This window comes from Primulina eburnea, chromosome 2 (assembly GCF_022965805.1).
Source record: "Primulina eburnea isolate SZY01 chromosome 2, ASM2296580v1, whole genome shotgun sequence".
Lineage (NCBI taxonomy): Eukaryota > Viridiplantae > Streptophyta > Magnoliopsida > Lamiales > Gesneriaceae > Primulina > Primulina eburnea.
The window spans coordinates 2665858-2691829 of NC_133102.1; the positions used below are offsets into that span (position 1 = coordinate 2665858).

Genomic DNA, 25972 nt, shown 5'->3' on the forward strand with positions numbered 1-25972 from the left:
ATATATATTGTAAATAAAAAAGATATCGCTACACATAATGCCAGGTTAAAAAGTATTTACATATAAACAAACGTTGACTTTAAAAACATTTCACACAATAGGAAATTATAATTAACAAACTTTATGCCTCTTTATTTTATTTATAATCAAAATATTTGTGTATACTTCCTTGCAAGTTTTGGTTATTTATGTTTGACTTCTTGCTATTATAGTTGTGGATCAATTTTGATCGTGTATATTTTAATTTTTGATAATTTTAATTATATTTTTTTTATAAAAATATTAATGTCACGTTGTATATATCGATACCATATAACTACTACATTGACTTTATATTAATTTCATGTTGAAAAAATATAAAAATATAAAGATTACTAGCTAAAACTGAAAAAAAAAATGAGTAAAATGCAATGTTTGTTATTTTACAATTTTGGACAATTTTGGTCATATGCGTCGTCTAATTTTAGTTTTAGTCATCTATTTTTTAAATTTTTGATAATTTTAGTTTTTCATCAAAAGTGATGTGATATTTATAAGTCAGTGTCATGTCAGAGTCACGTAGACGTCATATAAATGTCACATTGGATTCATGTCGGAGAAACAATTAATTTTACAAAATAATAAAGATAATAGATAAAATTAAAATTTGATAATATAAATAATCAAATCGTATATGTGTATGTATATAGACATATATAAGTCTAATATTTAAGTTTTTTTATATATAGAAAGAAGATAAATACCATTTTTATCTAATTACAAAATTATATCATCTGGTAGATGATAACTTTGAAAAACAAAAAAAATCTCTTTAATATATATGGTAGATGTGTTTTCTTTCCTTTGAACAGAAATATTTATTTCCTTTTGGTCTTCCAATCATTCCTTCTTATCTAGAGAGTTCCACAGATTATTTCCGAAACCCAAATTCACAATCGCAGACGATAGATTATCGTGGGTTCACCCAATCTGTTAATGGCGTCGTCGGATCTGGAAGCGAAGGCGAGGGAAGCGTTCATCGATGACCACTTCGAACTTGCCATTGACCTTTACTCACAGGCCATCTCCCTAAACCCTAACAGCGCCGACCTCTTCGCCGGCCGTGCTCAGGCCAATATTAAGCTTCGAAACTTCACCGGTATTTTCAGATCAAATTTAATCTCGTATATAGTGTTTTTTCCCAAGATATTTCTTTTTACTCTGATTTCAGCGGTATATGTTCATATATTTTTCACGACACGACGCTGTGAGATTTTTTTTTGCTTAACAATTATGTGGATTTAAGAGTAAGATTTGTGTTTGATATGATTCCTTTCTTCAGAAGAGTGGGGCTAGGTTATGTATTTCGAACAAAGTTAATTTTTTGTTTGCTCGATGTAGAATCTTTGGATGGTGTATACATGTGGAGACTTCGGCGAGTAGTTCTGAAAAGTTGCACGTGCTGATAGTATGCCCGACGATGATTCCTTCATGAAATAGGATATAGGATAGTTTATATATTGAAATTTTGATGGTGCTGCTTTTGAGACTGATTTTTTCCTCGGATGATGCTTTTTTTTTTTCTGGAATTGGTTATTGAACTTGCCAAATATATTGTTGCTTTGTGCCCTACAAAATTGGTTTTGACTTTTGAGATTGTTAAAATTGATGGACAGAGGCTGTTGCCGATGCTAATAAAGCAATTGGACTAGACCCGGCGAATGCCAAAGCATATTATCGAAAAGGGTGAGCGTTTACACCTGGTTTCATTTTTTTATTTGAAGTGGTATCTGTTTCGTATTTTTCGGATGGAAGTTTCTTTGTTAGAATTTCAGTATAAGTTATGTTACCGATTCAATAAACAGAAAAAAATAATTGGTTAGCTTTCAGCTTATTGAATTTTTAATATCTTAGTTGGATTTTATAATAAACTATATTGCAAGTTTAAAAACAAACTCCTGCTGTTGATTTTCTTTATTTTACGTAATTAGTCTTGTTTCTTGCATTTATCGAGATGCTGTTTATGAGGAATTCTGCAAACTAGGATGTACGTTGAATCTCTGTATACCTATCAGTGCTCTAATCTTCTTGCTACATGAGTCACTCGAAGTCATGTTTAATTCAAATCTTATCTGGATGAGCTTTATATCATTTTTATGATTATTCAGTGTTGAATTTGCTCCCTTTTCAGTTGGATGCTCAACAAGTCTCTAAAGCATGATATATCGTAGTGTCTATTACCTTTTTGTTTAGTGATAGTAAACAAAGTGTATTTTCTGGTGGGGGATTTCCATAGAGGGCCACAATATTAGTATGCGCTGTGCATATGATTTTAGATGGGTTTTCACTGTTACTGATTTCATTTGAGTTGGTTGTAGTTAATGACTTTCTACTGTACTGGCCAAAATGAGTATCATTTATCTTCCTTTATATAACGTTTGTCACCGTAATTTCCTTACAAATGTGGTTCCATGTTCTGCTCACAGCATGGCATGTATCGAACTTGAAGAGTACGAGACTGCTAAAGCAGCTTTTGAGACTGGTGCTTCTTTAGCACCTGGATCTTCCAGGTTCACAGACATGATAAAAGAGTGTGAAGAACGTATAGCAGGTTACTTATGCTATCTTCATTTCATTTTTCAACGGTGATGGTATCATGGCCCAATTAAATATGTTGACCTCAACGAAACGTGGTTAAGTTTTTCATGAATATACAATCGAATCTCCCTGCTGCCTTCTTTCTCTTAATCATGCATTACTTTAGCGTGTTTGTGGACTGAAAGTTAATATTTTTATTTACCCACAATTAATTCATGTTGTTTTTACTCTCCGGGTACGACCGTTTCCATTTTATATTACGCTTTGTTGAAAATGAAGTGTTGGTGTAATTTTTGTCTGGAGAATTTGTGTTGTGCAAGTCAGCCTTGGCTAAGGAATGCTTATGTACATCGCATTTCATTCATCAAAAGCCCATATGTTGTAAGTTTTCTTTGATTCTTCCAGTTCAAGTCTCTGATGAATTTACATATGCGTATGATTGATCAAGTGAGCTCTTGGTTAGGAGACACTAGGATAAGTTGCTAAAACAAACGGCGGAGGGCTCCCCATGGGGGTTGCTAATCGATTATCTGGCTACCTGCTCTGTCATTGTAAAAAAAAAAAGACTGTTAGATTCAACTCGACTATATCTGTGTTGACACTAAAAATTTATGCCTCTTTCATTTAAATTCAGAGTTTTTCTATCTTATTTTTTGTGCTGTTCATTTTATACTCCTCCATTCATATTGTACCTATTCTCATTGATTTCATTTTTCTTACCTGTTTCAGAGGAGGCTAACGAACTGCCAACAGAATTAGTTGTTAAAGCTCCAGAAGATGTGATGACCCCAAATAATGGGCCTCCAGCCGTTGCCAGACCCGGTGAAGGAACAGAAGTTTCTTCAACCAAACCAAGATACAGGTCAATATATTTTCATGTGGAGTTACTCCTTGGTTTGTTTGTGTAAAATTTTGAAATCGATATATGTCGGATGCGGTATTTCTTTTTATATTATTAGAAGCACTGGAATGCTAGTTTTGGAGGGCTTGTTGGTGATTATCAAGTCTGTCCAAAAAATTATTTTCTGGGTGAAGCTTACTTGTATTATCAGAGTCGGTAGTCTTCCGAATTGGTCAAGCAATATCTTCGCCTTCCTTTTCTGTTTGATTGTCGTTTTAACTAACTAGAATATATTAAGAGGGCCTGTCATGTGTCTTAGTTGACATGGGAAAAAGGGTTCCTTGTTCGCATAAGCAACCCTATACCTCCTATATATTGGAATGTATTGTTCACTTATCAATAAAATATGTTTATTTAATACAATTGTGGAAATTGCTGTGAGGTGCAGCGGTTTCTCAATTATGTGGATCGTTTTCTGCCAGGATGATTTGTGTTTGTCCTTAATTATCGATAATACGTTTTGCAGGCATGAATTTTATCAAAAACCAGAGGAAGTAGTGGTAACAATATTTGCGAAGGGTATCCCAGCAGACAGGGTTGTGATTGATTTTGGCGAACAAATAGTGAGTGAAGATCCATTTATTTTACAATGTTTTAAATATCTCTTCAGTAGCATTTACCAATATGCGTACTCCTTTCCCACTTGGTCTTCAGCTCAGTGTTACCATTGAGGTGCTCGGTGAAGATGCCTATCATTTTCAACCTCGATTATTTGGAAAGGTGAAGTATAAACTTTATGCTTCTCAACTGATTTTGGGTTGATATTATGCTTATGCTTGAACTTGAACTGTATCATGCATCATACCTTCCGTTCTTTTCTTATTTTATTCTCTTAATCTTTGGTACTAGATTAAAAGCCTTCTGCTACTTACAACCTATGTTTCTTACATTTCTTATCCAACAGATCGTCCCTGCAAAATGTAGATATGTTGTCTTATCTACAAAAATTGAAATCAGACTTGCCAAAGCTGAAACTATAAATTGGTCATCCCTTGAATACAGCAAGGATGCCGTAGTTGTTCAGAAAGCGACTGCATCATCATCAGGTTCTTCTTAAAGTTCCAAGCACAGGTCACTTTGTGGTCCAGTTTACTTGCTTACAACTCATAACTTGACTTTATCAGATAATCTGAAACCTACTTATCCTTCCTCCAAGCCAAAAAGAGTGGATTGGGATAAATTGGAGGCTCAAGTAAAAAAGGAGGTATGTTTATGATTTAGTACTCGGTCACCTTTATTGTTCGCCCGGAATTAGTCCATAACTTATGAATCAGCCCTTTAATCACGTGTTACAATTCTCTTGTTCGTCCTCCCTCTCAGGAGAAGGAGGAAAAGCTCGATGGCGATGCAGCTCTGAATAAATTTTTCCGAGACATTTACAAAGATGCAGATGAGGACACTAGAAGAGCCATGAGCAAATCTTTTGTATGGCCATCATCTCTTTCATGGACCTAAAATTTACTTATCTTGATAAATCATCTACAAAGAAATTCGGTTGTGTATGTTTTGAATCGAACGTGTAAAACATTTTTCAGGTTGAATCGAATGGGACCGTGTTATCGACTAATTGGAAAGAAGTGGGGTCAAAAAAGGTTGAAGGAAGTGCACCAGACGGCATGGAGTTGAAGAAATGGGAGTACTGAGGTTATTACATATTTCACCCGTGTGTCATTTTTGTGACGTTATCTTTTGCTCGCTCCCCGTTACTTTACTTTTGATATGAAGTTGTTTATATTTTATTTGTTTTAATGGGTTCGTTTTGCATATTTTTTATTTATGAACTTGTGTTTAAACCTTGAGACATTCGGCTGCATGAGAAACGCTAATGCTTATTTTCTGTGGTGAAGCTTCCCTGTGTACTGATTTGGAATTTTCTTGTTTCCGTTTTCTTGCATTCTGGATTTTTCATTTTTTAGCGTACATTTGTGTTATAATCTTATTTCAGTGCACATATTTGGTACACGTTTTTTATAGTATTTTTTTGGCAAAATCCATTTGATTATGAATTTTAAATCTCAACTAGTTGTTTTTTGAATCGTTGAGGTTGATTTTTAATTTATCAAAATATGAAGTCATTTTAAATCTTTCGATCAAATATTCCATATGATCCACATCTTTCAATTCAATGACATAATTAGTATTTAGCAAACGGAAATAACTATGGTTCGGTTAATTTGGGTATAGTAAAATGATATGTAGACACAAACCAAATTTTTTATATGATGTAAATTTCATATCATGGTATGTTATCTATTTTGAAATTATAGTATATATTAATTGCAAGAATTTTGTTCTGTATGGAAATACATAAGTTTTATTAATTCTATATCATGCCAAAAATTTTGACAAGATATCATATTGTACGTATCTTTTCGATATTTGTAATGTGGTATTACTAAATTTCCTGTATTTTCTCCATTCTTAGACGGGAACAATGTCCTAAATTGCGTTGTCTCCTTTTGCCATTTTCAGAAGCTCAACGTAAATTAAATTTGAAATACTTTTTTAATACTTTAATCCATACCTTTTCTCTCACCCATGTAAACTGTTTTCATTAAATAAATACTTACATCTTGCCTACGACGACTGATATGTGATAACGTCCTACGGAATATTATCCTAAAAAAGGAAGAGATTTAATTGAAAAATAACAAATAAATAGGAAAATAATTGATCTGTGATAACGTCCTATAGAATGTTATCCTATTTTCCAGTTTGTTCCTTGCCTATCTTATTTGTTTTTTTTTTATTCAGTGAAAAAATTAATATATCTAAATCAAAAATATAATAAAAAGGCAATTTTAACCTTCACAAAATTTTAATGTATAATTGTCCCGACCCTACCACCTAAAATTCATTCCAATTTCTTTTCCTATTTCTAGTGTTTATATTGGTCATTGTTTGACATATTACTATCGATAGGACACAATCCTTCACAAATAATTCAATAATATCATACAATAACCAATTGTAACAAAATTATTATGAAAATAGACATTAATTCACATATAAGTGAAACCCAAGAACTCATAATTATAATTTATAACCCAAAAAGGTTAAATATTTTTTCCTATTTAAATTTAAATACAATGCAAAGAGTACTCTACACTATCACTCATTCACTCTATTCAAACCACCACTACCTTTTTACAGAGGAAAAACAACCCTACTCATTCACACAGCTTTTTTATATGTTTTTTCAACTAATAATTTTGCCAAAACAAATACAAATTATGACATCATGCAATCGCCAGCTTATCTTCCCGCTATTTTGATTTTTTCTTCTTAACCACTTCATTGTGATTCAAATGCTGCATCTCTTCAGTTCTTCACATGAATTTCTTCCCATGTTGTCGTGTGAACAGTAGTCTTCGAATCGAATTAATCGCTTGTATTCTGAAATTATCTCATAAAAAATGAAATTGTAAAAATTCGAGAGAGAAATATGAAAACTCGTCACTGTACTTTTTTTGGGAGGAGGGAAAGGAAATGTACCAACGGATGAAGAATTGTACGATTCTTTGCAGTGGAGAATGGCGCCTTGAATTCCATCATGCTGTTCGAGTAACGAGTCGTCTCTCCGGCGGATCGGTGGCTGTGCCGCAGACGCGTATCGGCTCTGTCCCGAATGTCTTGCCACAACTTTAAAACTCCCGACTATGCTCCTCCCATCACCCAACTTTGATGCGTTCACCGGAGAAGGTAACGGCGCCAAGGATGTCTTAGACTTCACCTGCTTCTCGTTCTGTCTCTTTGAAACCTTTGCGTACAAAGGTTTAATCAGCCTCAGATACTTCCGGACGGAATCCCTCGAAATTTTATCGGGAGAAACGACGGAGGAGGTGGTCTCTCGCTCGCGACTATGCTTCTCTTCCAGCATTTTACTTCTCAAGCTGTTGTCTCTGGCGAAAACTAAAGAAACATGCATTTCCTCCTCTTTACATTTCGCAGAGACCTGATTCCTCTGTTCAATTTTCGAGGATTTCCAGAACTCATTCACCGGACTCGCATTCAGCTGGGCGTCAGGCTCAGCTTTCCGCATTTGCACCATCTGTTTGAAATCCAACCTGAAGGCTTTTAACTTCGGAGGCGGCCGCAGGAGAGAAATATGAGACATCGCCTTCAAATTAGCATCTAACACGCTATTTTTACTCAAGAAAACATCTCTAGGAGACTCCATAAACAGCAGATCTCTCATCGAAGCTTCATTGCCTCCCTTTATGGTCGAGGAATCAGGCGATTTCAAAACCAAGTCGAAGAATGACTCTTCGTCTTCTTCACCGTCAGTGCACGAATTTCTCGCGTCCTCGTTGACGTTTCCGCAGTAATTCGTGGACGAGTTACCGCCGGATCTGGCGTCAACGTCGACGCCGGCATTTGGCCCCATTTTAAAACCAGTGGAAGCTTCCATTAGAGAACGTTTGAAAAGTGAATTGATTCAGGTTAGCTTGTTTGCAAGTATTTAAAGGGGAGAGGGATTGCTAACACCTTGTTTGGTGCGATTGAAAATGACGTTCAAATGGAACCAATGATTAAAGTTAAAAAACGGGTCAAAAAAGATGCCACCAAACACTGTATTATACTCAGACGAAACAGAGACTACTCATGCAGAGCGCAGCACGGACTGTATTTTGTAGCTGAAGACCCGGACCCTGACCCGGACCCATAATTAATGAACTATTGCTGACCCGGTTTGGATATACTAAATTTATAATAATATCCTGAATTTAGGAAAAAAAAAATTTAGTAAAAAAAATAGATGTTCGAAATCAATAAATTAATTATTTATTTGTTATGTTATAGAGTTAGTACACATTTAATTATTTTGTGTTTAGATGACTAAAATGTCAAATGTGTTTCATAAATATTTTGATCAATAAATTAGCATATTAGAAAATTTGTAGAAATAATTATGAACTAAACAATAAAATTTTCATAAAATATTATTCAATATCTAATGTATTTTTTTGAGAATGTGACCATTTTATAATTTATAACACAATTTGATAAATCTTCCCGAAAACTCTACAATCAAGTTTTTAAAGATATATTTAGAAAGAATAAGTATCTTGTAAAATGATTTTATGGATTTATAATAATAATACGATTTAACTCGAAACATAACTAATCATATATAGCATATATTAAATAAAAAAATTATATATTTATATAATCTTATTTAATATGAATAAAAAAAGTGTAGCATGCACGTGTATGAGAAAAATGATAACTGAAGAAGAAAATTAACCAGAATGGGCAGAAATTTACAAGAAAAAAGTTACAAAAAGAGGGAAAAGAGAAGTAAAAGAAAAGAGTCGAAAGAAAAGGGAAGAGATTAGTGAAATCTTTGGGAGCTTTAAGTTTTACTTTTGTCCAGTCTTTATTTGCTAAATAATAATAAATATGTGATAGCAAAGCAGATTTCGGAGACTGTGCGTAGCCGTAAGCACGCCGAGACAGCCTTCGGACTTTGGGTATTTAAAGGTTTGACTTGTAGCTTTGGGCCTTTATCCTAATTTGTTGAAATATGATATATGAAAGAATTAAAGAAATATTCATTTTTGGGTATTAAAATTGTGTTTTAGATTTAATTTTAATTTAAAAATATCAATTTGATCATTCTATTATATTATTATAATGAATTTTAAAATTGCAAACGTCTCACATAATAATATATTTATATTTGTTTCCTTAATATATTTTCGAGATAGAGTATGTCTCTTATGTTTCTCGTGAGACGGTCTCACGAATCTTTATCTGTGAGACGGTCAACCTTAATGATATTTTCAATAAAAAATAATACTCTTAGCATAAAAAATAATATTTTTCATGGATAACCTAAATAAGAGATCTGTCTCACAAAATACGACCCGTGAGACCGTTTCAAACAATTTTTTGTCTTCGAGATAGCACATTTTTATATTTTGTTTTTAAGGAAGGTTCAAACATATCCTCTATACTTTTGGTCCTCGGCTACCAAAAGTGTTAATTTCTTTTAGAATTATTTAGAAAAGTGCTTTATTACCTGTCTAAAAAAAAAAAATTAAAGTCGGGAACATCGTGGGAAACAAAAGATAAAATAAATGAAGTCAAAAGACTGTTAAAAGGGTAAATTTTGCAAAAACAATTTCTTTTACCACACAAAATTGCTTATTTGTAAAGTGGGGAAGTGCTCTTGCTTTCTTGAATTCGAAAATAAATCGTTCCACGAGGTGATTAAAACAAGTTTAATATTAATGAGGGGAGTGTTATTTACACTCCATCTATTATTTGTTGAGTATGTCTCTTATGAAACGGTCTCACGAATCTTTATTTGTGAGACGGGTCAACCCCACTGATATTCACAATAAAAAGTAATATTCTTAGCCTAAAAAGTAATATTTTTTCATAGACGACTCAAATAAGAAATCTGTCTCACAAAATACAACATGTGAAACAATCTCACATAAGTTTTTGCTTTATTTGTTAAATATGCTCGATATTATCCTTCTATATTCATTGGTTTTTTTAGGAAAATTTTAAAGTAGTATATTCATAAAATAAATTATTATCTAGACATTAGTTATTCAAAAATGTATATTTTAATTTTTAAATATTCGTAAATATAGAAAATAAAAGAATTAAAAAATTGAAAATTTGTTAATTTTATCTCATATTAATTTAACTTTTCCAAGCAAGCCATGTTGCATGAGGTCCTCACAGAATTTCCGAGCAAGCCCTGTTTCCACGGTTTTGTCAGGCCCAATAACCCACTGGGCTTGAATAATGTAGAGTCCTAGGTCATAATTGTTTACATGCAAAACGGTTTTACTACTTGAAACGAGAGAAAAATTTGAAATGAGAAGCAATCAAATAAATTTTAAATTCTTGGATTTGATGATTTCAAATATCTTAGTCGATACATCAACGTAATAATCGAATTCATGTATGTGAGATCCTCACGATGTGCATTGGTCCAACACCTCGTGTTGATGAATAAATGGTGGAATCAGAGCCTGTCAACTGTCTTCATATACTGCATAATAAAATAATTAACATATTTTGAATAATTTGTTTTCACTTCTATTGAATTTTTTTTTATTATGATATCATAATGAGCGTTTATAGTTTTTTCTTTACGTAGAAACACCGTCGTTCTTATTTCATATTTATTAAGTCAACATCATACTAATGCAGTAGCTTTTGCAAGCCATATTAGTCAGATAAAATATATTGACCAATAAATGTGCGACGTAATCGTCCGAGAAAATGCTCAGAAGAGAAATTAAATTTATAATCATCAATCAGATATTCACATATTTTACCGTGTATGACATTTTTTCTTGTACAATGAAATATGTTAGGAAATAAAGCAAATAATAGGAAGGGCTCAACAAAGAGCCGCAGACTTGGGTATCGTAATGTTCGTGTCATACGATATGAATCAAATCAATAAATCAAGAAAGTGCAAACATTTTTTGAAAAAAAAAGAGTATTGTTTGAAAATAAAATGGGAAAAGTTGCCTTTTTGTCAAAACCCAATCTAAACAAAATCCTTTTTTTTTTAATTAAAATTCAAAAAATCTATTTTTAAATGTAAAATCGTCAAGCTTCGATTCCGTCACCGAAAGATGTCACTTTCATAGAATATTACATCTTTGTCAAAATCGAAATAATAATGAAAAAAAGAATATGTTGCCTCGGGTTCTTACGAGCCTTTAGGCTTGGAAACTCCAAGCCAGAGACCTAGATGGATTTAAAACCTCATAAGCTGAGCTTTCCACCACAGTTCCCACTCTCTTACAGGCAAGCATAAAGCATCCCGAAAAGCGCCGATCGGGAAACTCAACTTGTGAAATCGTGAATCTGATCGGAATCCATGGCCGAAGAGCACGAGAAACACCAGCCAACCTTGATCGATAAGATCACGGAGAAATTTCACAGTCACGATTCATCTTCATCGTCGGATTCGGACAACGATAGGGAAGAAAAACCGGCCTCCAAGATCTATCGTCTCTTCGGCCGCGAAAAGCCAGTCCACAAGGTCCTTGGCGGTGGAAAGCGTACGATTTTCGTTCTATGAACTTTATTTAATGATTTATTCGTTCCTTGCTCTAGATTTTGTGGTTATGATAGAGCGAGGAATGCAAAATATATCTGTGTTTTGATGGCGGGTTTTAGGATTTGGATGTGTCGATTGGATCACTTGCAGATATGTTCACTAGATATTGTTTATTTGTTCACTAGATATGTTCTAATTCAGTAATTCTCTTATAGTCTCGATAATAAACTGTGTTACAAATAAAGGCTAAATTCACGAAGATATCAACACTGTGTGTTTCTTTTAGATGGTGTAATGGACTGGTTTTATATTTTGTCCATATGAGATAATGTTAGGTATGTCGTTTTTCTAGATTGTTTCCTGGGGTGTAGAGAAATAAACGTTTCTTGAGTTTTTCCGCTGATAATAAGTATGAAAGGATAGAAAACCTTTTCTGTGGCTTTGGTACTTTTACCCCTTCAAAAATCTATTATATGGTTCTAACATGACTGATGGACTTCTCATTGACAATATGTTCAAGTAGTGCTCGCAGTTTCACAAGATTTAAGTTTTATGCTGTGAATCCCATGTCTTGATCTGGAAAATTATTATTTTTATGATATATTTATGGATGATTTATGTCCTCTTGAAAGACGAAAAGTCTGACGCGAAGGCATGGGAGTTAAACTCCTTAAGTTTTCTCATAATAAGGAATGTTATTATCATTAATGTGGTATATTTTTGGATGATTTATGTTCTCTCGAAACATGAAGAATCTGATGTGAATGCATGGGAACCAAATTAGTTGAGTTTTGAGGGACTGGTTTTTTTACTTTGGTTATCTGAAATACAAGGTATAGTTTATAAATTTAAATTGTGATCTGGATTTGGTTGTTGATGAGTTTGTCGCCAGTCTCAAATTTGATGTTCAATGTTCTCAACTGGTCTGGACGCCAGTGGTGCTTGTATGCATACTGTTGAAGTTCTATAGAACTGTCAGCCATAAGAACTGGCGATATGTTATTATGTAGTCGGATATACTTTAAGTTTGGTATTTTGTATATCGTCTCACATTGATTATCTATCAGCTGCTGATATTTTCCTATGGAGGGACAAGAAAATTTCTGGCGGGTTGCTTGGTGTTGCCACCGCAATTTGGGTGTTTTTTGAACTGCTTGAATATCATTTGCTCTCACTAGTGTGCCATATCCTGATTCTTGCCCTGGCAGTCCTTTTCTTGTGGTCAAATGCGTCCACGTTCATCAACAAGTATACTTCTCAAGTGACCCATAAGATTTCCTTTTTTGGCATATTTTTACGATCTTCTTAGTTTTCAGTTTCACTTGTGCATCCCAGATCTCCACCTAAGATACCAGAAGTCATTATTCCAGAGGATATCATCTTGGGCGTGGCTTCTGCCTTTAGGGTCGAATTCAACAGAGCTTTTGCTATCATTAGAGATATTGCACGCGGGAGAGATCTGAAGAAATTCCTTGCTGTATGTGCTAGCATTTGTTAACTCTTACTTGATTATTGAATGCAGTTTCCATTTTAATTTCATTTTGCCTTCAATATTAACAAATATTCATAGACCATATTTTTCTTGATGGCCGGGTAAGTTGTTTTGAAATTAACTAGATAATACATCATTTTTGGTATCATACTATCATGTTAATACTTTACCTTAAATGAAGTTTATTGTAATTGTACATGGCTTGTTCAATAATCACAAATCCTTCTGTTTTCTGATTTTTAGGTGATTGTTGGCCTATGGGTATTATCTGTTCTGGGAAGTTGTTGCAGCTTCCTCACTTTGTTTTACATAGGTACGTAGTAACTTAATTCTGGAATTAAAAGCAATATTCTTTGCATTACTTGATTGATTTTTCTCACGATTTCCCATTTCTCATATACAGGCTTCATTTTGGTGCACACAGTACCTGTAATCTATGAAAAATATGATGCTCAGATTGATGCTTTTGCCGAGAGAGCTGAGACAGAGTTCAAGAAACAATATGCTGTGTTCGATGCAAAGGTATTGAGTAAAATTCCTAAAGGTATCAAAGACAAGCTTCCATAGATCTTGCAAAATGGTGCGGTGTAAGTGTTTTTTCTGCAAGACTCGGGCGTCTGATAGAAGAACCCAAGATTGTACCGGTGTTTGTTTTTAAACGAAGTCTATGGTTTCATATAATTTATGATGGATTCAGTAATTTTGCGAGGCAGTTGAGTTTTTTGCTGCTCAATGTTTGAATCAAATTGCTTTGTTGCGGCTACTTGGTTTAACTAGTTGCAATTGGCATCACCTTAACTGAGAGGTTCCTTTTTAATTAGTCTTATTATTTATTATTTATGAGTTGTATCATTCACTTGAAGGTGTTATACACTCGAAGCAAGTAGCGGTTATGTAATTTTGTTGAAATCCGTACATTATTCGTTATGAATGCAAATTTTTTTGTATTCTCGAAATAATAGAACGAAAATTTGAGATAAAAATGGACATATTCAAGCTTTTTAACAGAATTATGGACAGAAGGTTTTGAGATCTTTCACTTAGCTAAATTTATATAATAAATTTCTGGCCGAAAGATTTTTATTTAGAGAAGTATTTTATGCTCATATACAATAATTCTAACGTTAAAATTCAAAACTAAAAAAGTCAAGTTCAAACGAATACTATTTTCCAGAAACTCTATTATTATTGATCGAAATTTGAATGTAATTCATAATTCCTAAGAAAAATTTGGGTGATATTGATGATTTTAACACGATAGACTTTTTAAAATATCATTAAAGTTCACAGTAAATATATTTATATATTATCATGAATATATACTGAAAACATAAATTTTCCTCCGTTTAAAATTTCACGACGAACTGGCCTATTTGCTTATCACAGTGGGTTTTTTGGTCTCTTTAGGAGGTTCCAAATGCTATTCTGGGCTAGGATAGTTCATATGCCCATAGCTTGCAGAAGGAATTGTCGTCGGTATCACTGTCGCTGTCACCGTCGGAGGAAGATTCTGATGAAAAAGAGCCACCTAAGATATACTCCACAAGCTGCCAAAAATTGGGTTAAGTTAAATTGGGTTGCGCTTGTTTTTGAATTTCAGTCAGAAAATAATGGATTATCTGGCCAAATCAATAAGTTTTTAGACATGCTTCAACGCATAAAGATGAGCAAGCACATGAAAGATAACCATGATAATATGATGCTAAGAATTCAAGCACGACTAGAGATTGCCCTACAATGAAGATATATGTCTCAGAAGCATTTCACCTGTCGTGTCGATAGAGGGTTGATTTTGTGGGTGCTGTTGTCTATGGTACCCAAGGTATTGGAGCACTTGTTGCTATTTAACCAAACAATTGAACCGCAACTCGAACAGTATCCCCTGTGAGATTTAAATCTTCTCGAACAAATCTCTGCGATCACATAAAAGCCAATAATTAGTATCCGCTTCATATACAGCGCCAATCTACTCATTACCACGTCCATGGGAAGAACCAAGAGAAAAAGAAAGAATCTGAATTGATCCATAGATTTCACATAACAAATAAAAATGGAAAGAGAGATGAAACATAAATCATGGATCAACTTATCCCACCCGGGTTTACCTTAGAAAAGGATCAGCACGTAAATTCCATGAACTAAGGTTTAATCTTAGTGTGGCTAAATTCCAAAGCTTCAAATTTCGATAGCATTTTGATATTTCAGAAATGGGATATAATCATTTGTGATCCAAAATGAATGAGAAAAATCATCTCCATTCAGTAATGTAGATGCAAAGGATCCCAATATGGCAACATGTAGAACATGATATAACATATTTTAGCAATGTGCTGTCTTTATTCTGAAGTAAAAAAAAAATTAAACTTTTAAAATGGTCGGGGTATGGCATAAGGGCCTACGTAGGCCATAGCATCAAAGAAGATATTTAATACTCACGATGTTGCAATATACCTCTATAGGCTCTTTCGAAAGCATTCCTCCAATTGGTATCAGCCTTAGTTTCAGCGTGACTGGCTGAATGCACATCTTTCTTACTTTTTATTGTTCCATCAGTAATATTGCCATCGATCTTAAATGAACTGTCCAGTTTACCAAAGAAAGTAGCATGTAAACTCTCCCACAAATGGTTGTCACTAGCTACCGCATTCCACAACCTGCACATGGGAGAACATGATGATCTAGAATGTTACACAATTTTGTTTTTATGGACAGGAAATGAATTATAAATAAGGAGGCACAACTGAAGGATAAGTATTATTCTGATCCATTGATCAAACTTATTAGTCAGCTACCCGATCAGAAAATGTATCCCCAATATAAATAAATAACATGTGATAATTATTTGATGTCATCATTGGCTCGAGCACAATTTATAAACCAGTTTTTTATGGTTTCCTCTAGTAAAAACATACATTTTACAATTCCTTCAAAAATCTGTTTGTTCCTTCAATCCTTTGTTTTCAAAGCTCCAAAGGAATGCCTTATGTTTAGCTAATCAAAGACTGAATGATTTGTGATCCACAATCCACAGATGTGAACCTAGTTTCAAGCACAAATAAAAAGCAGAAAGTAAAGCACCTGCAGACGGCAGCTGCAGAAACCAGAGACTGCAAATCTAAGAAGCCAAAGACGTGGAAAAGAACATCCCGAGGAAGCACAGTCAGAACTGGGGAAAAATCACAATTTGACACACAAAAGCAATCAAAACTCAGCAGTCAGCAACCACGCGCGAAAGAATAGATAATGAACTACACAAGCTATGCCATATGCTAACATTACATCCGCGACAACACAGAGATTTTCATTATATTAGGATCAGTTGCATACGCTAGCATAAGACTAGTACCAAGAGGTTAATACAAAAAAGATGACAAAAAACGTCAAATTAAAAATCACTTTCTTTACAAATTCAATGCTATGAGTCAGACAACATTACCCAATGGATGCCAGAGCAGTAACATCAGAGCTACTGAACTAATTAATTATTTAAAAACCTACGAAATTAGCCAAAAGAGAGAGGAGATACGGCAAATTAGATATTAATCTATTATCCTCTCCACGTGAGTAGAGCCTTGGAAAACAGGTAGTCATATAGATAAACTAAATATACAAACTCTTTCAAAATTACAGCAAAAAACGAATCAATTAAATTATACTTATAGAAAGAGACCTTCTTCTTCTTTAAGGGACTTGGACTTTCTCTTACAAGCAACCACTGCATGCTTGTATTCCTTAACTGCCAGACCCCGCTTCTGTTTCGGCAGAGCAAACTCCGCGCTTTGCAAAAGAGAATTAGCTGCTGAAATAGCAGACTGAACTTGAATCCTAAATAACCGAAACACAAATACAAACCCTGAATCCAGCAAACTTAAAGGAGATAAATAAACAATAATAAGGGGAAAAAATGTGTGCCTCGAAAACTTACTCAGGAAGGAGGCTAAACGCGAAAAGGGTGTCTTGGAAAATTTGGGACTGCAGATTTTTGGGGCATATGGAGTAGGCGCTTCTGAGGAACAAGCTCAACTCTTTGCATGCTAACGAGTAACGATAGGGTCGACAGAGGGATTCTTTCAACCGAAGATTTTCGTATCTTTGAATTGGATTTGAATTTGGAGTTTTAATCATAATCATAAGAATCCAAAAGATTAGGGAAAGATCGGAATAACATATAGTCTCAGACTCTCGATCAGTTGTACGTATGGACGGCGATATTCAGGGAATACAGCCGAAGGGAGAAACGACGCCGTTTCAGCTGTTCGAATTGAAGATCGACGACAACCATGGATATCTTAAAGTTTGAATCCCATCAATAATAAAACTTATCAATAATAAAAGTTTTAAGTTATTTAAATTAAATTAAGCGATAAAAATGCAATGTGTCAATTTTGTTATTTTTTACACAAAAATTAGTCAAAGGTGGTCCGAAATTTTTTCTTTTCTTTTATTTAATTTTAACTGCACTCAAGCTCGCATGTATCTGTCTAGAACCATAATTCATCAAATTATTACAATTTTATATGACAAAAACTCATTTAATATTGTTTCATAAATCAATTATGTGATATTGATCAATGACGTGATTCTTTCCGTGAAAATATTAATATTTATATCAAAAAAATTATTTTTTAACGGTAAACATGGATCAGGTCGATTCGTCACACAGATATAGATAATGTTAAACACACAAACAATATATTGTATAACGATATATATCGTGAGATTTTATATTCAATGTATCATGATATTTTAATAAATTGAATTTTAGTATAGAATTTTCTCTAGTGTAAAAATTGTTGTACACATACCATCCCTCCATAGATATTGATAAAATTGTCACATACCTACTCTCTTTATTTTTATAATATAATATAAAATTGGAGCTTTATTGAAGAAGTAATATATTTATTTCATTTATGGAAATTCTCAAAATTCATAATTTAAAATCACTCTAAGCTTTGCCTTGATTTCTTTGCCATCTTCTATCACCAAATCATATACACCCAGGAAATTAGACAAAAAAAACACTACTGAATAAATTTAAATGCCAGTATTTGGCCATTGGGATATTTTCAATCACTTTTCGTCTATTTATATGTAAGATCCGTGAGACGATCTCACGTTAGACTCACTCTTATGTTTTTATGCCCATCTTCAAATTTTAGCTCGGTACCAAGTGTAAAATTTTTCTCTTCTCCTTCAAAGTCCTTGACAATGATCCTCCAACTCTAATCTTTTCACTCTCACGCCGCAAAGTTTTCATTGTTTTGGCAGAGCTCTCCCTTCCCATTTCTGTTTTCTTTCGATGATTTCTTCCATGAATGGAACATGTATTTAAACTACTGTGTAATTATTTGGGCATGCTTCATTTTGATTTGTTTCTTGCGCACTTCCTCTTTCACTTTTTATGCTTCACTATTATTTGAGCCTATGTGTTGCCATTCCCTTGATTTCTGATCTGGTTCTCATTTATTTTTCAGTAATGCCCAATTGGAAAAAAGGCAAGGTTAGGAGAATTCCAAAGACCAATGCAGAAAAAGTACCTTAAAGGCTAATGAAAATGAAGAAACTTGTCTCGTAAGAGTGCCACCAGCCAGTCCAAAATAAAATTATCAAGCTTGGATGACAATCTTTGCAAGTGGCTGAGCGCATGCGTACAGAGTGTCGCCTACATCGATAAGAACTAACATGTATAAACTAGGGATGATAGTTATACCAACACACAATCTTTTTTCTTCTTTATCTCGTAGTACAAGATCCACTAGTATATGGCCAATTCCTCGACCTTGTGGCTGATGATCCCCTGCCATACAAGGATTTTCCCAGTTTGCATGATATATTCTTCTTAATATAATTATGATCCCCAGTGTTGGAGTTCTTTTTACAGTGATAATTTGTTTAAAAAATATGATCCTTAGGTATCCAACCTTTTCCCGTAGTCTCCTTTGGTGCTAAACTCCAATATTTCACTTGGATTTCTTCGTTTCTTATCAGCCAAAGGCCTCTTTATTCGATCCCGCGGGTATTTGAAGGCATTTAGATGATATGGTGCCCCAGAGTGTTACTGTCAATACTCACTTCCGGCATTCCATGAATAATTGTATCATCAGGCTGCATATCAGAAGAGACCATAGCACAATAATGAACCACTTATGGATTATGATTACTAGCTATTTGATTTTTATTCCTTGCACCAGTATCATCCTACATTTTCTTTATTGATGTGTGTCTTTCCTCCTCATTCACTTGAACAAATTGTCTCACTTCAAAAATTCTTTAGTACATTATGTCATTTTTGCGACCATTATTTTGCTCAGATCGTCAAGTTTTCACATATAATCGCCTCCAAGTTAGAGTGGAGACTCATTGGAACTTCCTCTTTGATAAGACGCATGTTACCATCTTTCTGTACATTTTTCTCGCGACCGTGTCTTGGACAAATCCCTTGAATGGTCCTTCTTGTTCTCAACATCCTTGCTCTGATCTTTCACATTAAATCCATGTTTCTTTTTCTGAGAGACGATCGTATGGATCTTAAACATCATAAACTATGTATTTCTAAGTATCAAACAATCCATTTCATTCTTGTGAATGCATTTTTTATTTTTTTTTGCAATATCTTTCACATGCATGTTGTATTCTTCTCACAATAATATTCAACATTTTCTCTGTATTTTCTTGAAAAAAGTTGCTCGAGATATTCATATATCTTCTTGTGAAATAACACTACACGGATCTGGAAAATCAGAAACAATACATCTTTCATTCCAAGTAATCATTACAATTGTTCACAAATTTATTGGACATGGACGCATCTTTGTGACCCACTTGGCATACCAAAACTCGTTTGACACAATTTTTTGTAGCATCGAGGGCATGCCAGGTTCCAAAACGACTCCGATTGAAAATAGAAAAAAGATGAAAATCTGACTTCTATTCTAAACGACGTGGATTCCCGATTTGGTCGTTAGTTCTAGCCTCTTTCCTTATAACCTTTATTCAAAATCATGAGTTTTATTTTTCTTATGGGCATGGCTGTATTTGTTTATTTTCTTGGAGAGTGTGTATGTGTGTTTTGGGGGATGAATGATTGCGTTTGTATTTGTTTATCGTTTACTGGAAAATATGGAGCCCCACCTGTGCGGAGAGAAACTTAAGTACAGAAACATCTGTTATTGATGCATCTTTCTTGTTGCTTATCCGTTGATCAGGCAGAGGAGCAGGAAAATCAGTATCTACAAGGAATTCAGCAACATGGCAGCTCATTAGCTGGTCCGTGGTCTAAGCCTATAGTCTGGCGCAAGACAAAGATTGTTAGCACTATCGGTCCTTCTAGCAAAACCAGAGAAATGATATGGAAGCTGGCAGAAGCTGGAATGAATGTTGCTCATCTTAATATGTCCCATGGAGACCATGCATCTCATCAGAAGGTCATTGATTTGGTCAAGGAATATAATGCCCAAGCAAATGTTATTGCCATCATGCTTGACACCAAAGGCAAGTCTTTCTTCTTTCGGCACACAAGCTTTTGCGTGATTGAAATGGCGACAAAATGGTCCTTTGGTTAATTAAAGCTTCAGTCAAATTAATCACACTTGCAAAAATATTGAGTATGGAAACATTTGTAAATAAAGGACGTCATAATTTGAAAACACCTTATATTTTCTTTGAATTTGACATTTCCGTATAGAATTATATCTAGAAGTAATACTTTGATCCAATATGTTCTGGTTGTAATTAAAAACTTCTAATTCGCTATTCTTGCATATTCAATGTTTCAACTGATGGGTTACACTTAGTTGTCTCGCAGCTTCTACTCATTATAATTAATGTTAGGTCAAGTCATTTTTAAATCAATAATGGATGGAAATATTAAGAGATTTTTTCTAGGCATAGCTCCTGAAGGAGGCTGACCTAAAGTACAGCATGAGAATTAGAAGGAATTATTGAACTGATGCTCCGCAAGACGTCCGTGTATCTCTTTTTTTTACATGCTTAAGTGTTGTGCATTATCATATGATGTTTCTGTTTTTGATACTTGGTTTTTTTGGAAGGGTAAGGAGGTTAGGAGTGGTGATTTAACTCAGCCAATTGAATAGAATCCTGGTCAGGAATTCACTTTCACAATAAGAAGGGGAGTTGGATCGGCAGACTCTGTTTACAGTGTTAACTATGATGATTTTGTAAATGATTTAGAAGCAGGGGACATGCTTCTTGTTGATGGTATGATGCTGTAAATTTTCTTTCCTTTTGGTTAATGACTTCCAGATGCAAAATTGATTTGCTTCCTTTAGACTTTGTTGATTAATTATGATGGTCGAACTCATTGATTTATAATCAAGGTCATATAACTTCACCAAAGCCTACAGATGGGAATTTGTACATCACAAAATTGAACTTTTGAGCACTTCCTCGGTCGATTTACTCACTAAAGAAATATATTCCTGTAATTTTGTGCGCTTGCTTATGCTGCAATTTTAGTCTCTCGATATATTTTGATGTTTCTTTTATCTTCTCTGTTGGGTTATCTCTTGGCTTCTTAGGTGGCATGATGTCGTTCGACTCATTCTTGGTAAGATCCAAGACTGATGATTCTGTGAAATGTGAAGTTGTTGATGGAGAAGAGTTTAAATCCTGACGGCATCTTAATTTACTTTGTAGCCTTTTTATCCCATAATGTTAAATAATCATGCAGCAAGTGCTCAAAATAATCTTTCTTTAGCCAGGGCTATTATTTATGTCCTAGGTCTCTGAAAGGACCTTTTGGTGTTTACTTGCTACAGAAAAAGACTGGGATGATATAAAATTTGGAGTGGAGAATAAAGTTAACTTCTATGCTTTTTCCTTTGTCAAAGATGCAGCTGTGGTACATGAATTGAAAAAATACCTGAAAGGTAAATCTAAGATTTTATCGATTTATTTGCTTCTGCGTCTTTAACTCGAAGATTCATAATCTTTACGATGCAGACAGTGGTGCGGACATCCATATCATCGTGAAAATTGAGAGTGCGTTCCATCCCAAATCTGCATTCGATAATAATGCTTCTGATGGGGTAAGAGCATTATATGAATTTGTTGGAAGAATATTGTTACTTAGAGCATTAATTTTATGAATTTGTTGGAAGAATATTGTTACTTCCTTCCATTTTCTTTGAGTTTGAGACCATCAAAATTTCGTCTGAAGAAGCCAATTTATTTTGAATAATTTCGATTATCAAGTCTCAAGTCCTTTTAGTTTGTACTTATTGTCTGGTGTTCATATTTTTCTTAAATGCTGTTATTTATCCATTTGAAAAAGAATACTAGAACTAGTAGTCTTGTTGTCAGCCAGAGGGAAACGGCTGAACAGCAGGTGGATTGTGGAGGCATTACTCCATTGGAGCCAAACTGCTACTTCTCTCTTTTTTGAGTCATCTCTAGTTCTCTACTTTTAATCCGGTATGCATTTACTAAATACAGTGAGGTCATGGTCATATCTCTTCTTTCTCAGGCCATGGTTGCCAGAGGAGATCTTGGTGCAGAATTGCCAATCGAAGCGGTCCCTTTGTTGCAGGTAATCTTATGATTTCTCTCTGCCTGCTATGCCAGTTAGAGCTCATGGATATTTCTACATTTTCCTACCAATACATTGTTCACTCCGAATAATTTGACATGAAAGCAAAATATGACAACCGCAGGAAGAAATTATCAGGATATGTCGTAGTATGGGAAAAGCAGTCATAGTGGCCGCGAATATGCTCGAGAGTATAATAGTTCATCCCATACCTTCCCGAGCAGAGGTCTCAGATATTGTGATTGCCGTTAAAGAAGGTGCCGATGCGGTTATGCTTTCTGGAGAAACTGCTCATAGGAAGTAAGTACTTTGCTCTTGATTTTTGAGATTAAATCTCTATCCTTTTATCGTATACTAGCATGATGCACGTGCGTTGCACGTAATTTCAATTATATTATAAAAATTAAAAAAATATGATTTTCTAAAAATAATTTGAATCATTTTGTTATTTATCTGAGCTTAATTTTTTATCATATTAGACGATTTATAAGAACTTATATAACTTACTTTCAAAATTGTTTCCCAAATTAAAATTCAAGCAGTTAATTTTATGTTATATAATAAATTATAATGAACATAATATATAGAACAAAATGAACTGAAACAAATTTTTTTAAAAAATTATATATTCAAACACAACGTATAAATCATAATAACCTAAAAATCAACCAAATTATGTATTTTACCAATTAATAAATCATAATCTAAAAAAATGAAGCATACTAAAGACAAATAATTATCAATTTAAAATCACTATGACTAACTCTTAAAAAAAATATTAATACAAATGAAATAGTAATATTGATAGTAAAATATAACTCATAATATTTAATTTAACCTCTTAAATTTTTTTTTACTTTTTATTTTTACAATTCTATATCATGGATTATAAATTTTATATATCGATCTTTCGTAGACTAACATTGATGACTATTAATTTTTGTTAAATAAATTTAAAATAATTAATAAATCAATATATGTAAAGATGACTTTTTTCCCTTATCAATTTTTCATATAATATTTAATTATGTCATATTTCATTTTAAGAAAATTATTTCATTCTATATACATATAAATGTGTGGATGATAGAAAAATTTTCCAATTATAAATTTAAAATCACCGTGATTAACTCATAAAACAATATTAAAACAAATGAAATAGTAATATTGATAGCAAAATATAATTCATAATATTTAATCTAACCTCCTAAAGAATTTTTTTACTTTTTATTTGTACAATTATATATCATGGATAATAAATTCTATATATCGATCTTTGGTAGACTAATATTGATGACTATTATTTTCTTGTTAAATAAGTTTTAAAATAATAAATAAATCAACATATGTAAAGAAATGCACATTCAAATAAGATTATATGGTAAATATCAAATAAAATCATTTAATAATTATTAGATATAGATTTTAAATTATTAGTATGATTTTCTAGTATGCACCATGTATATTAATTTAACCTCTTAAATTTTTTTTTACTTTTTATTTTTACAATTTTATATATAATGGATAATAAATTCTATATATCGATCTTTCGTAGAGTAAGATGACTGTTAATTTCTTGTTAAATAAGTTTTAAGATAATAACTGTTAATTTCTTGTTAAATAAGTTTTAAGATAATAAATAAATCAATATATGTAAAAAAAAACGCACATTCAAATAAGATTATATGGTAAATATCAAATAAGCTCATATAATAATTATTAAATATAGAATTGAAACTATATGATTTTAAACATTAAAATTTGAAATATAACAAAAGAAGTAGACGTTCATATATATTTTTGTGATACTATAATTTATTACTCAATTAGAAATTTCAATAAAAATATAATTACAAAATTACAATAAAATCATTGGAAAAACATGTAAAGAGAATTAAAAGGATAAAATATTTAAATGTAGTATAAAGATGAGTTATTTGATAAAATTAATGTAGGAGTTACATTCTAATCTTGAAGTGTGAATAGAAGGTTAATTATGTCATTGCACAATTGGAAAACAATGCCCTTCATCCACACTTTTATAGGTATATAGATATAGATTTTATAGGTATATAGATATAGATATAGACAAAAAGAATTAAAAGGATAAAATATTTAAATGTAGTATAAAGATGAGTTATTTGATAAAATTAATGTAGGAGTTACATTCTAATCTTGAAGTGTGAATAGAAGGTTAATTATGTCATTGCACAATTGGAAAACAATGCCCTTCATCCACACTTTTGTAGGTATATATATTAGATATAGATTTTCTTGCAACAATTTTTGTCATGAATGAATTGACTTTGACTCAGGAAAAAATTGTTGAAAGGATTCTCTTTCAATGAAAGGTTTTCTCTGAAAGCAGTCAAGGTAATGCACATTGTCTCCTTGCGGACTGAAGCTACTATAGTGGGTGCACAAACACCTTCAAATCTAGGTCAAACCTTCAAGACAAGTGCATTCTTTTGTTTAGCAATTCCCTAGCCAATGTTCTTTGCATGATTTTTATGCATGTGGATGCATATCCTTCTTAATGCAGCCAAATTTTACCAATTTCGGAATATGCGGAATCATGAGTGAAATGTTTGCTTTCCATGCAACAATGATGTCAAATACGCTTGGAACTTCAATTGTTGTGTTCAACTAGAACAGGTTTCATAGCCATTTTACTTGTCTGCTCAGTTCACATGGAGTTGTCTTCTGATGCCGAGGAGACATTTGCCACTGCGTTAGATTTGTTAAAGGTGAACATTCATTAGCATCAGTATCTAACTCTCTGTGAGTAGTTTCTACCAGTCGACTGATCTACAACTAATCTTTGCAGTGGAATAATGTTCCAAATAAACAAGAACATACATTCTCTTACTGTTCCTGACTAATGGGGAAAAACTACGAAGCTAATGGTTCTATGCATTCAAGCTTCCGTGAAATAACGTGGTGTTATTGTGCGACAAAAACCACTGGCTTTCTTCTCACGCTGAATTTTTGCCAATTTACAGAATCAGGGAATGGTGAAAGAAGTCAAGGAGGTTGCTCTTGTCCAAAGTGGCAGGCAGCCAATTTGGCGGTTCCAAGTCCACTCATAATATCCAGATCAGGAAAGTGTAGGGGCGATGATACGGGCATTCCTTTGCGTCAAATTGCATTGATTTTCAATGTGTAGATGGAAATTGGTGTGGCTAGTTTTTCCTCTATTATATTTATTTATATCAACTCATGTGTTCTCAATTTTCTACCTTCTTTGGTTGTCAAATGTAACCATTTTTAGCATCATACCGTGATGAAGACTTTGTTGGTTGATGAATATTATAAATAAATATAAGGGTTAAGTGGCAGAAAGGATTCATCGAAAAATTACATAATGAAATTAAGAAAAGCGAGAGAGAACAACTGAAACACCGAAAGTTT

General features: G+C 33.3%; 4 protein-coding genes, 1 long non-coding RNA gene and 1 pseudogene across 5 annotated transcripts; 4 read left to right on the top strand and 2 right to left on the bottom strand.

Moving 5' to 3' along the window:
* The first annotated feature begins 839 nt into the window (after window positions 1-839).
* On the top strand, window positions 840-5324 carry LOC140819150 (protein SGT1 homolog). Its single transcript, XM_073179162.1, has 10 exons — window positions 840-1138; window positions 1656-1725; window positions 2466-2590; window positions 3307-3439; window positions 3945-4041; window positions 4133-4198; window positions 4383-4524; window positions 4603-4682; window positions 4799-4903; window positions 5014-5324. The coding sequence occupies exons 1-10, from the start codon at window positions 976-978 to the stop codon at window positions 5119-5121; spliced, it is 1089 nt and encodes a 362-aa protein (XP_073035263.1). The 5' UTR covers window positions 840-975; the 3' UTR covers window positions 5122-5324.
* Window positions 5325-6497: 1173 nt separating this feature from the next.
* LOC140824475 (probable membrane-associated kinase regulator 2) lies at window positions 6498-7985 on the bottom strand. The gene is made up of 2 exons (XM_073186058.1): window positions 6974-7985; window positions 6498-6874 (listed from the first exon to the last, which is right to left on the bottom strand). Exons 1-2 carry the CDS (start codon window positions 7887-7889, stop codon window positions 6783-6785), a joined length of 1008 nt encoding a protein of 335 aa, XP_073042159.1. The 5' UTR covers window positions 7890-7985; the 3' UTR covers window positions 6498-6782.
* A 3252-nt stretch (window positions 7986-11237) lies between these two features.
* On the top strand, window positions 11238-13774 carry LOC140819158 (reticulon-like protein B5). Its single transcript, XM_073179171.1, has 5 exons — window positions 11238-11520; window positions 12587-12767; window positions 12855-12996; window positions 13255-13324; window positions 13415-13774. The coding sequence occupies exons 1-5, from the start codon at window positions 11337-11339 to the stop codon at window positions 13576-13578; spliced, it is 741 nt and encodes a 246-aa protein (XP_073035272.1). The 5' UTR covers window positions 11238-11336; the 3' UTR covers window positions 13579-13774.
* Window positions 13775-14251: 477 nt separating this feature from the next.
* LOC140819154 (F-box protein At5g52880) lies at window positions 14252-17327 on the bottom strand. The gene is made up of 6 exons (XM_073179166.1): window positions 16937-17327; window positions 16682-16836; window positions 16090-16177; window positions 15463-15665; window positions 14779-14924; window positions 14252-14558 (listed from the first exon to the last, which is right to left on the bottom strand). Exons 1-6 carry the CDS (start codon window positions 17140-17142, stop codon window positions 14442-14444), a joined length of 915 nt encoding a protein of 304 aa, XP_073035267.1. The 5' UTR covers window positions 17143-17327; the 3' UTR covers window positions 14252-14441.
* Window positions 17328-20892: 3565 nt separating this feature from the next.
* On the top strand, window positions 20893-21231 carry LOC140819172 (uncharacterized). Its single transcript, XR_012115193.1, has 2 exons — window positions 20893-20976; window positions 21063-21231. It is a non-coding gene; the product is annotated as an uncharacterized lncRNA (long non-coding RNA).
* A 428-nt stretch (window positions 21232-21659) lies between these two features.
* LOC140819165 (plastidial pyruvate kinase 2-like) lies at window positions 21660-25839 on the top strand (annotated as a pseudogene).
* The last annotated feature ends 133 nt before the right edge of the window (window positions 25840-25972 follow it).